Source organism: Populus euphratica, unplaced genomic scaffold, assembly GCF_000495115.2.
Source record: "Populus euphratica unplaced genomic scaffold, PopEup_1.0 scaffold10.1, whole genome shotgun sequence".
Taxonomy (NCBI): domain Eukaryota; kingdom Viridiplantae; phylum Streptophyta; class Magnoliopsida; order Malpighiales; family Salicaceae; genus Populus; species Populus euphratica.
In genome coordinates this window covers 2,858,957-2,876,283 of record NW_011499856.1, presented here as the reverse complement: position 1 = coordinate 2,876,283, position 17,327 = coordinate 2,858,957, and the positions used below count along the sequence as shown (strand labels likewise).

Below are 17,327 nucleotides of genomic sequence, written 5' to 3'. Positions count from 1 at the left end.
AAACACTATGAATTGATATAGTTCTTCCTCACATGATTTTTTTCTAGTTTCTTTTATATTTTCTTTTTTTGTAATATGTTTTTTCTAAAATTATTTTTGTCTATTTTTTTTTTAAATATTGAGTTGGTTAGAATTTAACTTTGCAATAAAGTTTAATCATGTGGGGGTAGGGAAAACACTGTAACTTTCCTCACAAAACGTTGTAAATTGTTATAATGTCTTTCCACATTACTCATGATTTTTTTTAAAATTATCTTTGTCACTATGAATATGTGAGAAAATGCTTAATCATTGTGGATTGATATAGTTTCTTATGATTTTATCTTCGCCATGGTGTAATTTTTTCTTTAAAATACCATGAATTGTTGCAATGTTTTTTCATATAATTTTTTCTAAAATTATCTTTGTTGATTTTTTAATATGAAATTGGTTAAAAAATATAATTATAATAACATTGTGGATTGATATAGTTTCTTATGATTTTATCTTCGCCATGGTGTAATTTTTTCTTTAAAATACCATGAATTGTTGCAATGTTTTTTCATATAATTTTTTCTAAAATTATCTTTGTTGATTTTTTAATATGAAATTGGTTAAAAAATATAATTATAATAAAACTAAATCATATGGAAAAAACATTGTAGTTTTTCTCACAAAATATTGTAGATTGCTATAGTTTTCTTGTAGTTTTTTATTTTATTTTATTTTATTGGAAAAATACTATAATTTTTCTCACAAAACATTATTAATTGCTATAACATTTTTTCTCATGGGTTTTTTCCTTTCAAAATTATCTTTGATGGTTTTTTTAATATTAAGTTGGTAAAGAATTTAGTTATGAATTTTTTTTGTTTTTATTAACAGAAAAATTAAATCATATAGTAAAATTAAATGTTTTTTCTTATAAAATATTGTGAATTGTTAGAAATTATTTTATTTAGTTTTTAAATTTTTTAATTACTAATATAATTTTTTTTATTATAAAATATTAGTTTTTACCTTGATTACTTATTACACTGATTTATAATTATAATATATTTATTTTATATATGACACGCCATTTTGTGTTTTTTTTGACTCGTTTGATGAAAAAGGAAATTGTTTTTGCAATTTTAATCTCAAATAAATACGAGCACAGTACTCGTCCTCCAAAGCTTTCTTCCGAAGTCGCAATCTTTGTTTGAAATCCAATGGAGAGAGTGAAAGCACAAGAAGAAGATGAAGAACAATCAAACCAAAACTGGAGTGAAACAGTAGAAGATCTGGTGACAGCCGGTGACACAGAAGGAGCCATAACTCTTCTTGAAACTGAGGTTTCAAGGCTCGAAACTTTGAACCCATCAGAGGCGGCGAATCTTCAATTGGTTTCTGCATTAACAGAGTTGGCAAAGCTTTACTCTTATAAACATTTCTCCCTCAAATCTGACGAACTTCTCTCTCGGGCTTCCCTCATTAAACAACGCTCTTCTGGGTACTCTCTTTCTTTCTTTTTCTTTTTCTTTTTTTTTTCAAGAGTCTGTTAGGTTGATGAGAAAAGAAAATTTGGGAAAAAGATTTGATCTTGTTGTGCTTTTCGAGTGTTCTATTTATTTTTTCACTGGGTTTTTCTGGGGTTATTTATTTATTTGGTTTTAGTGATGTGGAGAGTGTGGAGAAGGAAGATGAGATTTCGAAGTGCAATGCTGTTTCTAATGATGGTAAGTTTCTGGGTTCTTTGGTTTTTACTTTCCAGACAACAAAGTTTGCAAATTGCATCTAGATGGGCATTATTATAATCAGATTACTTTCCAGACAACAAAATTTGATTGTAATGTGAGAAATAATTGATGGGTTTTTTGGTCTCTTTGAAGGGCATCTTGAGAAAACATCGAATCCACGTGATGATGTTTCACCTTGCTCAGATGATGGTATGTCTATTTATTCCTAAGTTTTCCTTTTGTTTGATCGACCTTGTCCTGTAGGTTAAAAGGTCTGGCTGTGATTCTCTAGTTTTTGCTTATATGCTTTGAAACACCTGCCTGACTTGAAAAAGTTCGCATGATTTCTCTGATTGTTATTTCTTATGTGACTTAGCTTGCTCATCTTATACTGTTCTGTCTGAGACTTATTTCCTATGTTTCTTTAATTAAGAATGAAAATTTTATGATCGAAATGTTGTTGTGGTATGCTACAGATTGGGAAGCTATTGCAGATCATGCGCCTGATGAATTGCTCTCACCACAATCCTTACCTTCTGTATCAAATATTTGCTTGGAAGATGCAAAAGTTCAAACTTCCAAAAGGCGTGGACGGGGACCATTCACGTACAAAAAGCATGAACTGTATAGCGATCGACAATCAGATGCAACTCTTGTTGATGATGTAGATGATGAAGATTTGGGCAGAAGTACACAAAATGCAGAATTAAAAAATTGTAAGCCATACACTTTTCATCTCCTTGGAATGAACTTTTCATGTGTAAAAATGCATTATCCTTGATCTTGTTTGTCTATTCATGTGGTTTTTGACCAGAGGAGTCCATTTGTTACTCTTAAAGTTGAATCATGGGAATATTTATAGGTTTCTGCTGTTTGATTTGTTGGAACTAATAGTTTTTGCATTATTCTATGTTCAGTTATTCATTTGCAACCACTTTTTTAAAGGTTTTTATGTTCTTGGACGAGACCCCAAAGTTACTTTTCCGGTACAAAAAATACAAGAATAAATTAGAGAATATTCTAAATGCCACTGTGGATCTATCCTTAAAGCTTCTTCAAGAATGAGAATATTAAATAAACTCTCTTAGGTAAAAATCTTTAGTTCTTACATTTGAGGTCTCATTTGTTATGAGGTAAAAAAAAATGGAAACCAATTGCCACATGAGCAATTGATACAGATATAAAAGTTAGTTTTTTATGGCTGGTGTCTTAACAAATTGAAGGTTGAAAATTTTAGTGGAGAGAGAAAAAGAGAAAAGGATGAAAATATCACTACTGGTAAAGAAGGCAGACAAAAAGGTTATTTGTGTTGAGAGAGGGACATGACAATTGTTACTCTTCTTAGCAATGTCCTCCTGCTGATGTATTTAACAAAGTGTGCGTAAAATAAATTAGCTATAAATATTTCCAGAAAAATGATGTCATTTTGGGCCAGAAATGCGTTTATTTAACTTTTGAGTCATTATTGGTGTATGTGTTGATGCGTTGAGGAAAATACTTACATTAGATATGGGTACTTTTTCATTCTCCTAGCCTGGTTCTCCTACAGGGCTTCATACCTGAGTTATTTATCCTTGGGTAGTTAGATAGAAGTTCCTTTTTTTTTTTCTTGCTTCTTCCCTTGTTGTAATTGCATGCCATCTTAATCAGGTTTTGGTTTGTCTATTCCTTTTGTCCTCTAATAAGCTGTCTTTTGCATATTAAGCAAAAGGTTTGTTCAATTTTTGTCCTTTTCACCCATTTCAAGAGGTGCAAACTTTACCCATCAATTCAGTATTGATGCCATATTTAGCTGCGCGGTTTGCTATGAACAGTGTTTTTTAAAATCTTTTTTCCTTCTCAGCTCAGCACCAGACTTGCATTTCTTCATGGTTTCAAAAAGGATTGTTAACCAGCTAAATATGATAAAGTAATTGAGAACATGAAAAAAAAAAAAAAAATCTTCGTCTGAAATAATGTTATTAGACACCTACTGATAAAAATGGATGCTACTCAGGTTAGATGCAGGGCCCCATGCATCAATCAATTATGACTAATGCCCTCATGGATATTAATGTTTTTTCCCACATAAGTTGTCTCTAAAATATTATGCAGGATCAATGATTTGTTATTTGAATGCAGCTAAATATGGCACACATCATGTTCTTGTTCTGGCTGACTTTCCACCGAGTATGAGGACAACAGATCTAGAAAAGCTTTTTGAAGATTTCAAAGATCGTGGATTTGTTATTCGCTGGATCAATGATACAGCGGCTCTTGCGGTATTCCAAACACCATCAATTGGTAATTGAAACTCGACTGACTTTACATTTGTATGATGATAAATACAAGATCAGTCCCCTATTTTCCAAACTAAATATTGCACCATATGATTCTCTGTTATGCAGTGTTAGCATAGTGCATAGTTGTAATTTGAAATCCACTGGTGAGGGACTGATTTGGTGTGCTGGTGTCTTGGTTTTGAATCCATTAACTGATGCAGTTATTAAGCTATCACAGAACAGGACAAAAAGAACAAGATGAGAAGGACATTGAACATTAGATTTACCTCAGCATTTTCACACACATACTTGGCGGAGAGATATGCGTGCAGAGTGCAAAATATAAGTTCTGCATAACTAATAAAGATCTGGATAAATGTATAATGGCATGGGATACTTTGAATTTTTTTTTTTAAATTATAGTCTTTCAGAAAGAATACATTAAACCTCATTATAAATTAGTTAGAAAAATAAAGGATATGGTTAGGAGTTTTTTAGTTTTTTTCTTATTTTGGTTGTCAAATAGGCAGGGATAAGGATCATAGTTTTTAAAAGATGGAAAGCTTGAACTGCATCATTTGACCTCGTGAATTTGAGGCATGAGTCATTTAGTTTATGATAACTTTAATTTTTATAATGGAAGAAATTAATTGTAAAGGTCATTCTAAAATATTATTAAAAGATGTTATTGTTTGAAGATAAAAGTAATAAATTTAATGTTTCATTACATGTTCTGACTTAAGATGTAAATCAGAGTGGATAATGTGCTGGCAGTGCAGATAGTAATAGGGGGTGTTTGAGGGTGTGATAGCAGTTTCTTTTCAAAGTGTTTTTTGCTTGTAAATGTATCAAAATAATGTTTTTTTATTTTAAAAAATTATTTTTGATATCAACACATCAAAACGATTCAAAAACATAAAAAAAATTAATTTTAAGCAAAACAATTTCAAAATTAAGTAAAACGCTGTTTGGAACTTAGTTACAAATGACCCCATACATATATGATATCAAGTTCAATGGTGAAGGAAAAAATAAATATAAGCATGCAATAACTTGACATATCTGATCATCTCTGTTAGTCCGTCCTTCAAGAGGATTTTAATTTGTTTCTTGATTAACAGGACATGGGTGCTATACGATGATTTTACAGTGCTTCTTTTAGTGGTAAAGTGAGAAAGAAAAGAAAAGAGAAGGGCATATGCTCTGATTATATGGTGTGTGCTTTTTCTAAAGAAGGCTTGCATATATGAGGCAACCTACTTATAGTCAAGGAAAGGATTTTAATCTGTGGTTTGAGTTGAACCCTGTACATCTCTAACCTTTACTTACACTCTAATCACCCATAAAAATTAGGTCTTTAGGTTTTTAAAACACAGCTAAGAATAAATGCAGAAGATAACCGCAGTCAAACAACAGTACAGCATCACCACACTTGACAAATCTTATCTACAGCATGTTTTGGAGGAACTGTGAACCCATTTTCTCTTCCTTCTTTAATCTCCAAAACTCTACACAATATAATATCTTAAGAAAGAAAGATCCAGTAAACTGGAGTTTATGATCTGGAAGAAGCAAAAGGAGCATAAACTTTTAGTTATCTTTGGAGCTGGATGTAAACAAAAAGAATTGAGATTTCAAAATTTGAGTTTGTGAAATAAAATATATTGGAAAACTCCAATTTATCATTTGTAAGTATTTCTTGAATCTATGCTTCATAAAATTAATTAATGCAACCCCTATTACTTTCAAACATTTTTTTGACTGAAGCTTGTGAGATGTTATGTTGATAGGAGTATGGCATGATGTGATACTGGGAGTTGACTGTATAAGAATCTTGAGGAACAATACCTGTTTAGAATGTTCCATAAGCTATATAGTATTGAAGGTTGAACATGAGCTAGAAAGATGCACTTATTACATGGGGTAGCCTTAGGATGACTTGGTTAATAAGAAGTAAACCACTAAACTGGCATGCTGTCAAACTGCCCATTTGTCTGTGGGGCAGGAGCAAAGAGTGTCGTTGATGGTGGCCATCCTTCTGTCATTCTTCCAATAAAAAATATGACTTTAACCACCAAGATCCCTAAGCCATGTGATGTAGAATGCAAGTCTGGACTTGATGAGGGGAGGCTTGTTTCCTCCCTCCAACTAGCACTGTTCTGTTTGATGATCTCCCCAAACTTAGTCAGTTGGGTATAGCTACCATGTGCAGCAGTTTTAGTGAATGAAGATCTTCAATTTCTGCCTTGGCTATGCAGACCCTTTATGCCTTTGAGGAGGTGTAGGCTCTAGACATTCTGGTTGCAACTTAGTTGTGCCATTTGGAGCCAGTGGACTGTTGATATCTAGCAGTACTTGTGTGCTTTTGGCTATTTTGATCCTTCAGTGATTAATGCTGGACATTGGGGAATGATTCTGTTATTTCCCTCTTGTGGTGAAGTGGGGTTGGTAGTTGACCTGTCTTTTGAAGCTTTTTTCATCACTGATTATTCAAATACTAGTCACGTTCCTTCTTTTATAGTGCTCCTTTTGAAGTTGATAATTGTCCATATATCAGTGTTCTAATATATGTGCTGCTGTTATTGAGATTAACTTGGAACGGTTTTAGATCCTCTTACAGTTTTAATTTTCTCATGCAGCGCTTGAGGCACGCAACCACATTCAATGTTCATTTTCTGTGCGTATTCTTGATGAGGATGATGAACTCATGGGCTCAATCCCAACAAAAGGTAAATTATTTTCGCCCAACTTTTCTCTGTTCAGAATTCTGTGGAAATTTGATGTATATCCAAAATGAAATGCTGGTTCAAAGGAGGGCCCATTTGGAAGCTCAGTAAGAATGGAGATGTTGACGTTGACCCACTACCAGTCAGATAAGGTACATAGGACTGAAGTCTGCTTAAGAACCCACTGTCTAACTCATTGAAGAGGCTGCTTACTGAACAGCTTGGTGAGAGAGACAGAAGCAGAAAGACATGCAATCCCCTTCCCACTTAAAATTTAGAAAATTGTTGATAGTTAGAACGGATTTGTTGAGCAGTGCCAGCTTCGAAAAGGCTTCTGATGTTTTAACTTATCAGAAGCTGCAAAGTTATTTGCCAACAATATATATAAGCTTCAAAGAGACTCTTTTGGAGCTAAGCTGAATTTCTACACGCTTTCTTTTCTTTGCAACAAAACTGCAATAAAAATTAAATTAAGAAGCCTGAATTGTCTAAATTCCTTTCTCCTGTCCTCATGAAAAAAACTATTGAAGTTGATGATGACACCTCCCAAGATAAGATATGTTAAAATCAGATTTGAATGGTTTGCAACTTGACCCTACAAGAATTTGCTGTTCTATAACAATTAGCAAGAACTGAATTATCATAGTTACACCATGCAAGAAATGGTGTTTGGGGGAAGAGATAACAGGATTTGAGAGTGATTTTCTTCTGTAGTTCAGTCATGTTCTGTCATTTTGATCTAATGAAAGTTCTTTGTGCCCTCTTTGTTCTATGTTAAAATAGTCATCCAGCTACTTCAAGTTATTCGACTGCTTTCTTAAATAAAATCTTTTCAAATAAACCTTCCTATGCTGTAGCTAGCGGCTTTTGTATTGCTTCTAAGTAGGCCTATTGTAAGAAACCTCAGTGGTGTCTTTTTGCCTGTTTGTATCCCAAAATTCCTCATCTGTGTATTAACGAGAACTTTCTATGAATTAATCACATCCTTTTCTTTCCAGCTATAGTCATGTTCTTATTGAGAGAGCATTCTTACTAGCACTCAATTGCTTCTGCGTTCTTACCGGGAGTCCTAAAATAGTCAGAAACAGTGGAGCTTGGGCATCTTTCCAGGAATTATTTTTATGTCGCATAAAGCTACATGCAAATATTTAGCAATCCTAACCAGTTTTCTGTTATTTTATTGGAAATGGGAGGAAAGCAGTTCTCTAACCTTCTGTTTTTAACTATACTTGTGTTATTCCTTTTGTCAGATCTGGAGCCTCCTCGTCAAAGGCCAAAGACATCAGCAAGAACTGCCCAAAGGCTAATAGCTCATGGAATGGGATTGAAATTGCCAATGACCTTTGGTTCGAGAGAACTGAAGAGCCAGGAAGAAACCAGAAAGAACCGGATAGTTACAAGGCAGAAAATGAAAGACGATGCATGGGGTGATGATTGATGGAAAAAATGGATGTAGCTTCATGATTTGCAATGCAAAAGTGATGGTCTCCTCCATATGTGTACTTATTGCACTGTACATGACATTAATTGTTACCGTTTACTTGGAAATGGACATATCTTTTATTAGAGGACTATTTGGACAAAATTTTCATTCTTCACAGGTTGGTCTTCGTTTCTGCTTGTTCTAATTTGCTCATTAAACTGACAAGACACCGATGCATCTTGCTCCCCTGATGCAAAAAGGATAAAAAGATTGAATCCTTATGCTTCCGCTTCTGTTTATAGCTTGGTCCTTTGTTTCTGTTGCAATTTAATTATTTATTTTTCCGAAAAATACCTTCACAAAAGTGCCAAAATGACCTCTGCTCGGACAAAAGAAAACTCATATTCGCTTGCCAAAGAACCCATTTTACATTTGAGCATGAATCTGCTAGGAGCCGTATATACAATACAAGAATGAACCAAAACTTATCTCCCCCCTCTCTCGTAGATTGCATGTAATAGTATGATATACATGAAAAATTCAAGCCGACAAGACCATACGAAATTGCAGTATCATAGCCCCTCTCCCAGTGGACCTTGCTATAAAACCTTCGAATCCATAAAAAACACATAATCGAAAGAGATTCAAGTGATGCATTTTGCAATCAAGAACTCTTTCTAGAAAGATTCTTCAATCCACTTCCCACACATTTGAGTAAGACTGTCCCTGTGGATGGATCTGGCTTAATAACGAATTTAACACCCAAAAAATCTCTGATGAGCCTTAGTACCTCTATTCCATGGGGTGTCAGCTTCCCTATGCGAATCTTTGAAACATCTTGTGGACATAATGCACACAGAAGAAACAACAAACCCTGGAACAAGTCAATAGCAACGACAGTCATAATAAGGTATGAAGTTGACACTATAAAACCCAAAAAGATTTCACGCTTCTTTTCCTAAAGGTTGTCATGCTATCCTCCAAAGTAGAAATTTGAAAGATATCATTAACGTGGTCTTCTAAAGGAGATAATTAGTCATCAAAAGGTTTCATTTTGCTGCATTTAACCCTGCTTGTTGTAAAGTAATATTAAAGATGGAATGGGATTTGAAGACCCACTTTAATGAATTAACCAACGTTGACTTAGAAAAAGATTACAGAGAAGAGAAAATACAAACCTGGTGTGTTGTATCTACAACTCCACCCTGTTCAATCTCTTGAAGGAGAACAGAAGCAATTTGCTCACCAACATCTTCTGGAGGCATCAGCTCTCCTTTCTCATCTTCCATTCCACCATCTTCCGCTCGTGCATAAGAAACTGCAGTATTAGCAGAGATGAAGCAACCAGAAGTAGTTTCCGCAACCAAGGTATTCCATAACCAGGTGAACTGCCACTAAATGAATATATATGTGAGCTATACTATCTGCAGCAAGCTGAAAGGGAAAAAAATCCAAGCAGCAATTCACATTTCTCTCTACAGTGTTTGAAAGATGCCGACAAACAAACAGATAACATTTTTTATTCTATAAACAGATATAATACTTTCCAACTGGCAGACCAACTTCATTAAGCATAAATATATGAACATCAGGAAACAAATAATAGAAAGAAAAAAAAAATCAAACAGCAATTCACGTTTCTCTCCACAACATTCCAAATGATGAGATGACAAATTTCTATTAACAGATAACATACTTTCCAGCTTGTGGACCAGCTTTATGATCAGTAAATATGTGGACATCAGGAAGCAAATGATTAAAGATTCCTCGAGCAGCATGTATCATAGTATTCTCAAACTGAGAAGATACTCTGGTTGAGAAAGTCACCCCTCTAATCCTCTTAACCATTCCCTAATCGATCCATGTGACTGCCTGCTGAGCATAACATATAAGAACATCAGGGAAAAAAGAATCCCAGACAAATGAACTACCACAGGATTAAAAATATCACCGTTAAACTTTGAATATTGGGAATTTATAAAAGAACTTCTCCACCACCATGCAGTGGAACACCACGAGTTTCTATTTTCAGCTCCAAACCTTCTGATGGAACTCCAAAGTGCTTCAATAATGGTAAGGTAGTGGAATGAAAAGTGTCAACACATGGGTCATTAGAATCATTTGTAATTCCTGAAAACCATTTATTATCTCATTACAAGTGTTGTCAAAGGCGAAAGGCACTAAAAGGTGCCAAGCCTGTAAAATGCCCGAGGCACTAAGCACTCGCCCGTATGAACCAAGGTGATATGCTATAAATTAAAAAAAAAATATTATTAGATAAATCTAAAATATACATCTTCCTAATTTAGATTAGATCTTTAGAAAATCAAAAGAGAATATAAAATACCATAACATAGTCATCTAAAGTTATATTTTTCACCCTTGAAACAAAATAAGATAATTTAAAGTAGTAAGTATCCATACAAATTAAAAAGCAAAATTAAATATCATCATCATTATTCATTAATCTTCAAAAACATCTCCATCCATGCTTTCCTCTCATTCACTTGAATCCTCCATTTCATGATTATAATTGAAATCCTCATCTCCCAAACTATATTGCACTTTTTTAGAAAAAATTAAAGTATTAACTATACAGATGTGTTGTTCTTTGACTCCCATTGTTGAAAAAAGGTGTGGTTGGTGTTTCTCTTCTAAGTGTCCTTCATTGTCTGTCTCCCACTTTAATGATTTTTAAATTTTTTTTTACCCTAATCTTTGTTTTTTACAAAAATAAACCTTAAGTTGTTTCTTGTGGTATATTAAAAAAAAGGACAAATAGGTCAAAACATAAATCATTTAAAAAAAAAGAAAAATCCAACAGAAAAGGAGGAACTTCCAGCAGCGCTAGCCTTAGCACCTTGCACCCACTCACAAGGTGCTCACCTAGGTGGCACATAATTGAAATCCAATGCCAGAGGCTAATAAAGGAGCAAGGGCCTTGCCTTGCCTCACCTGAAGCGCATAGGTGAGTGCCCCAGTGCCTCTTGACAACACTGCTCATTACAACCTCTTAAAAGGAAAAGCAATAACCCTTTACAGTTATGTTTCCCTATGCACAAATCATAAACAAAGGCATGCTATGTAAAGTTTGTGTGTGGATACTTCAAAGGTAAGTCAGAGCTGATATCATCAAGGTAAAGTTAGCATCCTAACATCATTTTTTTTTACAACACGGTTGGGACAAAGACCCTATAGATCTTTTCTAAACATTAGGTTGTGGACTAGGTGTGATCTATACAAGCTCAAGGGGAATATGGCTGCCTTTGCCAGTGAAGATAGATAAGAAAGGTAGACAAAGCCCCTACAACCAATCATTCTCCAAACTCTCAAAAGGCAAAGCATGCTTTAAAGATTTTACATTCCCGATTGCTCCTCATGTTACTACACAAGAAGTTCAGAACTCAGTATCAAGACATCCTCTTGTAGACTTGGCACAAAGATAAAAGACTGATCCATGCCTTCTAGAAAGCTTCTCTGCTGAGCCTTTGGATATCTATCTTTGATAATTTCTAGAATAATCCGCATGGATAAATATCTTACAAGCTAATTAGATTTGTACATTGATGGAACCCTCAACAAGCAGGGCATCAATTATACAACAGCATATGACAGAATTCTGTTTCCCATTTTGGTTCCAGCAGAGAGCAGATGAAATCAACATAAGTAGAAATGGTGGCAGTTCTGGCTTCTGTAACAGCCTTCTTTCAAATCCTAGTCAATCATCGATTACTCTAAAACAAAGTCTCCTAGAGCCCATCTAGGAAAAACATTAAACTAGTTCACTTCCTAACCCCTAATTTTTTCCCCTCATTAAGAGCATAAGACAGTAAAATAAAATCACTCACAAGGATATCATTTCGAGCAAAACAAGGACATAACTGATAAAAAAATAAAAGAGTAATTCAACTACTAGAAACCCCATAAACAGAAGAACATACAACCGAACAAACTGTAAGCACATGCTGACAGGTCAAAAAGTTTAGTAAACCCAACAAAGAAAGCAACAATACCTTTGAGTCTTATCGAAAGGGGCTTTTTCGAAAACAACCCAAGAACAAGCAATGGCTCCAAGAAATACCCAATTGCTCGACTTTCACCACAATCATGCACAAGATGTCTCCCACCCATCAAAATCCCAGGCTTGTACCGGACCATTGTTCCTGTCAGATAAAATATATTCCTCAAAAATCAAACCCCGCACAAGTTAACAGCAAAAACAACAGTAGAGTACTTTGTTTTACCTGTTTCATTGATTTTGACAACACAGTCATCAGAAATCTTCTCGACGAGGCGAAGAAGAGAAACCTCATGGAGGCGGAGGCCAGGAAGCGTGTCATTGGCTCGAATGCCCTTGATAATGATAGGTGTGGCGGAGAGCGTCGCTAATATCAGTCTTTGACGGAAGTTCTGGCTATCCTTTAGCTTCTTGTAGCTTCCCTTCCCCATCTCTTGCTTGAGTGGATTGAAGGCCTTCTTGATACTGAATCCGGGAGTTGGGTTTAGCCGCAAGCCAAAACCCTAGCTGTTGAATCTTTCTTCTTGTGGATACGGGTCAGGTTTACATTTTATTGACCCGTTTAAAGGAGGGTCGGCTTAGTAGATTTACAAATACTATAAACACTCTGATATAAGCATTCTGGATGTATTATTTACCTTCTCACATTTTTATTATAGATTTACTGATATTTTATTTTATTTTTTTATTTAGCACGATTCCATTTTTTCTGGGACATCATGAAAAAATAATTAAATTAAATTTGTTGAATAAAAATAAAATTAAAAGAAGAATCAAAGAAAAAACACCACACATTTTTAAAACTATCACAAAAAAATTTACTTTAATCTTAAAACTATATAAATTATATCTATTCGGATCCTCAATATTTTTTTAATTTAATTTTGATACAAAAATTTATTTTATTTATTTTTAATTCTTAATTTGAGAAATAAAAAAGAGAACGTTGAATTCCAACAATAAAAAAAACATCAAAGTTGATATCGATTTTAATCACTAAAATTATTGATTTTGGTGTCTAAATATTTAATTTGGTGAGAGATGTTCATCTCAGGCGTTTTCTTGTTAAAATTGTCTTAAAAACCAAATCTAAACTTGAGAAGAGTTTTTATTTTAGGTTGATTTCAAGGTTTTTTATTTTTGTTTTTTTAAAGCTATTTATGGGTTTTTCAAAGTGTTTAGGCTTGTTTCTAAATGTTTTTGTTTAAAATTGGGTTGAAAATGAGTTTTGGGTTAAAAAAACATAGACCTTGTCAAAATCTAAGGAATATCACATGAAGTGTTGTCTAGAATTTCTTTCTTTCTTCTTTTTTTTCAAAAAATAATGGTAAAAAAAATAGGGTCATTATGAATGTCCTTTTTAAATGGGCCTTTACATATATTTTTAAAAAAAATTCCATCTTTTTTTAAAATAATTTTTTAATTTCTATTGAAATTAATGTCCATTCTCTATGATTTTTTATTTTTTGTATTTAACATTGTCACGTATAGACACGTGATATTAGAGGGTCGTGAGAGTTGTTATCTAATTGTTTGATTTAAGATTGTTAGAACACCCATGTGTATTGGTTTTATCACAAATTCTAAGAGTAAGAGATTAGTTGTGGCTAATAAAGGTATTAACACTCCCTAATGTACCCTATATAAAATAAGCTTTATTGTATGGTTTGAATGTGGTTTAAAGGTTTTGACAACAATTTGTTTAGGACGAGAATTTATTCATATTAATAAATCTAGTGTTTTAAATTTATTATGAGTTCGTGTGCCTAAATAAATTCTAAATAACACCTTGTGCATTGGAGAGAAATATATTTTTGAGGAGAGGAAAGGATAAGGTTGTGATTTCTAGTTGTGGTGGATTAGTCTCTGGTAACGCATTGAGTGTACTCGTCCGAAGAGGTTCGTGACTAGTGGTGTATCAATACACACACCGATGAGGCCTAGGGGTAAGTAGACCAATCCATCAGATGCACAACACCTTTTTCTTTCTCCCTGTATTGGCGGTGCACCTTACCACCCCTATAGGAAGAAGATCAAGACTAGTGGAGGTCTATTGTTGCTTTCTTTCTTTACTGGAATTTCAACGGTGGTTGGTCACAAAGGTCTTTAACTGTGGAAGAACAAGATTTGATCGGTTGGAGCTAGGAATGTGAAGAGTGAAAAAAGGGGCAATATGTTTGTGTTGGTTTGAGAAAAGCTTAGAGACATGCTATAGGTATATGTTGATGATGATTTACTGGTTTGTTGGTTATAGGAAGGAGATAAAAGTGCTATTAATGTGATTGAGTGGTTCGCAACCATAGGCTGCTGAAAAGATGAGAGAGAGACTATTAATGGGGTGCCATTTTTGGCAACATGACGAAGAAGGATAGAAAATTAATAGTGGCTGACAACTTTTAGAGAATGAGCTTGGGTTTTAATTTTGAGCGAGATAGTGACGGAGTACTAAAAATTATCTATCATGTTGATTTGGCTTGGTTAAGATAAGGTTTATTGGTGAGCTAGGCTAGTGTTGATTAAAGATAAAGTTATTTGAGGGTTTCAAAGACTTAAGATTACTTTCTTCCTACCTCTTTTCTCTTGTGAATTCATCTCATGGACTTTGTTCAGATAAGCTCTCTTTCTTAGTTATAAAAGAAAGGAAAATTCATAGGCTCAAAACATGTTTGAGAGTTTCAAAGACCTAGGATTACTTTTTTTCTACCTCTTTTCTCTAGTGAATTCATCTCATGGATTTTGTTTGGATAAACTCTCTCTCTTAATTAAGAGTCTAGCTTCATGATTTTTGCCTCAGTCTTAAAATGCATCTAACCATTATTTTCTCCACCCTTCCCTCTGTTTTTTTTTTTGCTTCCTCTTTCCTGCCCTTTCTCTTTTATGATTGTCATAATCCAATTCTGAGATATTCCCCTAAAAATCCATTTATTTATTTTAAAAATAAAAATAAAAAATAAAATAAAGGCTAGCAACGTAGAGAAAGCAGGCCAGGAAATCAATCTGCAATTTTTGGAGGTGATTCAAGGATAATTGTCCCCCGTTATGCCTAAAAATAGAGAAAAAAATATAAATTCAAGGTCAAATGAAATGATTATTGAACAAATTTGCATAAAAATTAAGTCCAAAGACTTAATTAAATTTTTAATAGACCAATTTAATTTAATCATGGGCCAAATTAAATTTTAATTATGTTTAAAAATTAGTTTGGGTCCAATTGAAGGATTTAATTAAGTGCAAGGACTTAATTATACTTTAAATGGGTCAAATTAATTTTATTTGGGGTTTAATTGGTGAAAAATCAAATTTGGTGGCCTAATTTGGGCTTAATTGAGAAGATTGAAATTTTAAGAGACCAAATTTAATTTTTACCAAGTTATTTGATTGAAATTAGGGGTCAAATTGTAAGAAAATTGAAGTTTTTGGGTCAATTAGGGGTTAAATTGAAGAAATTCGTAGCCAGGGACCAACTTGTAAAAGGCGCCGGACTATAGGGGCCTAATTGACAAAAATCAGGGACTAAATTGAAGAAATTAAAAGTTTAATGGTCAATTAGAGGTTAAGTTGCAAAAATCCGAGACTAGGGACTAATGTGCAAAAGACACGTAAATCCAGAGTTCCAATTGAAATTCGGCAAGGGTGTAATTGCATTAAATCAAAAGTTTAGGTCAATTAAAGGTACAATTGCATAAAAGTGAAAGTTAAAGGATTGTTTTGAACTTCAGAGAAATCCCTATTTAAAACCTAAAACAGTGCCGTTTTGAGTTAAAAAAAAACGGGAACCAGACGACGTGTCGTCTGGTCACTATTCATTATCTTCTTTATTTTTCCAGAAAAACTAGTATAGTCATCTCCTTTGCAGGTGCATTTAATGCACTCAACGTCCACCAAATTTGCCAAACCATACACGAAATTGATCACCAGACATCCCTCTACGTTTGTGTATGGTCTTCACCGGCTCACTGGTATATAAATGGACGTGTCATCACTCCAAAGAGGCCACCTCAGGCAGCCTGCAGCTGTAATTTGACAGTGCATCATGCCTACTTTGAGCCAACGATTGGGATCCATCCCAATCAAATCAAGGGTTGAAATTTGTTCTCCTGTGTAAACAAGATTGCCCTCTTTCACTGCCTATAAATAGATGATGATTCCATGGCCGGAGGGAGGAGAAAATCGAACCAAAAGTTGGCAAAAAACTAGCCTTCCCTACCAAATTTTCCTGCAACCGCCTCTTTTTTTTTCTTTCTCTCTTCGTCGTGGCTTTTAGCCACCATTATCACCGTTTCCTGTCTTTTGGCCGTCACCTCCACCTGGAGTGGCCTCCAAAACATCTTATGTGATATTTGCACTATTTCTCTCTCTCTCTCCTCTGTAAAAATCTTCTTCTCTGCCACCGTGATCCTGATGGCTGCGGCAACAACAGAAGCAGCGTCCACCACCTTGTCGTAAAGCTCCCTTCCTTTCCTAAAGTATCTAGGGCAGTAGCTCTCTCCTCCGCCACTCCAACAACTCCAACCATGAATTTCTCTTCTCTCTCGCAGGCCTTCGCTTCTTCTCTTTCTTCTAGCAGCGACCAAAACCAGCCACCGGCCTCACCGTCTCCAGCCACACTACGCACCGCCGGTCATGCCACCAACACCCTCGACGCCAGGTAAGCCTCCTTCCTCTTCTTCTTCCTCTTTGTTACTGCTGCATGAGAGCAGTACAACGTGAATTATAATTCATGTTACACTCTTTCATGCAACTTAGTCACTAGGCCGCCAATGACTAAGTTGCTTTGGGCTGGACCTCAACCATCCCATCCCAATTGGCAGGGCTGGGTCCAGCCCGTCCCTAAATTTTTTAAAAATAAAATATGTTGGGCCGAGTTCAGCCCATCTGCTTCTAGGCCTAGACTTGGCCTAGTTATCTGGGCCCTAACCCATATGTTTAAATAATTTTTAATATATATATAAATAAAAAATTTCAATTTTTTTTTCAAAAATCCTAAAAAACTATGATTTAAAAAAAACAAAAACAAAAAAATTTAATTTTTCATAATGTTGGGTTGTATATTTATACTATAAAATACAAATCTGGTATTAAAATACATGGTTTTCTCTCAAAATATTAAAAAAATTCAAAACATTTTCAAAAAGAAAAAATATATTTTGTTGCATACGGCCAAATCCTAAAAAGTTTCCAAGCATATTTTTCATAAAAAAC

The 17,327-nt window shown here is 34.4% G+C and overlaps 1 protein-coding gene and 1 pseudogene across 2 annotated transcripts; one reads left to right on the top strand and one right to left on the bottom strand.

Moving 5' to 3' along the window:
- Positions 1–1,074: 1,074 nt before the first annotated feature.
- LOC105123495 (coiled-coil protein) lies at positions 1,075–8,275 on the top strand. Of its 2 annotated transcripts, XM_011023123.1 has the most exons (7): positions 1,075–1,471; positions 1,636–1,697; positions 1,851–1,907; positions 2,174–2,413; positions 3,819–3,980; positions 6,598–6,687; positions 7,935–8,275. In XM_011023123.1, the coding sequence occupies exons 1-7, from the start codon at positions 1,191–1,193 to the stop codon at positions 8,120–8,122; spliced, it is 1,080 nt and encodes a 359-aa protein (XP_011021425.1). In that variant the 5' UTR covers positions 1,075–1,190; the 3' UTR covers positions 8,123–8,275. The 2 variants fall into 2 exon arrangements, with proteins under 2 accessions (XP_011021425.1, XP_011021426.1); XM_011023124.1 differs by lacking the exon at positions 1,851–1,907.
- Positions 8,276–8,462: 187 nt separating this feature from the next.
- Positions 8,463–12,716, bottom strand: LOC105123494 (probable RNA 3'-terminal phosphate cyclase-like protein; annotated as a pseudogene).
- Between the last annotated feature and the right edge of the window lie 4,611 nt (positions 12,717–17,327).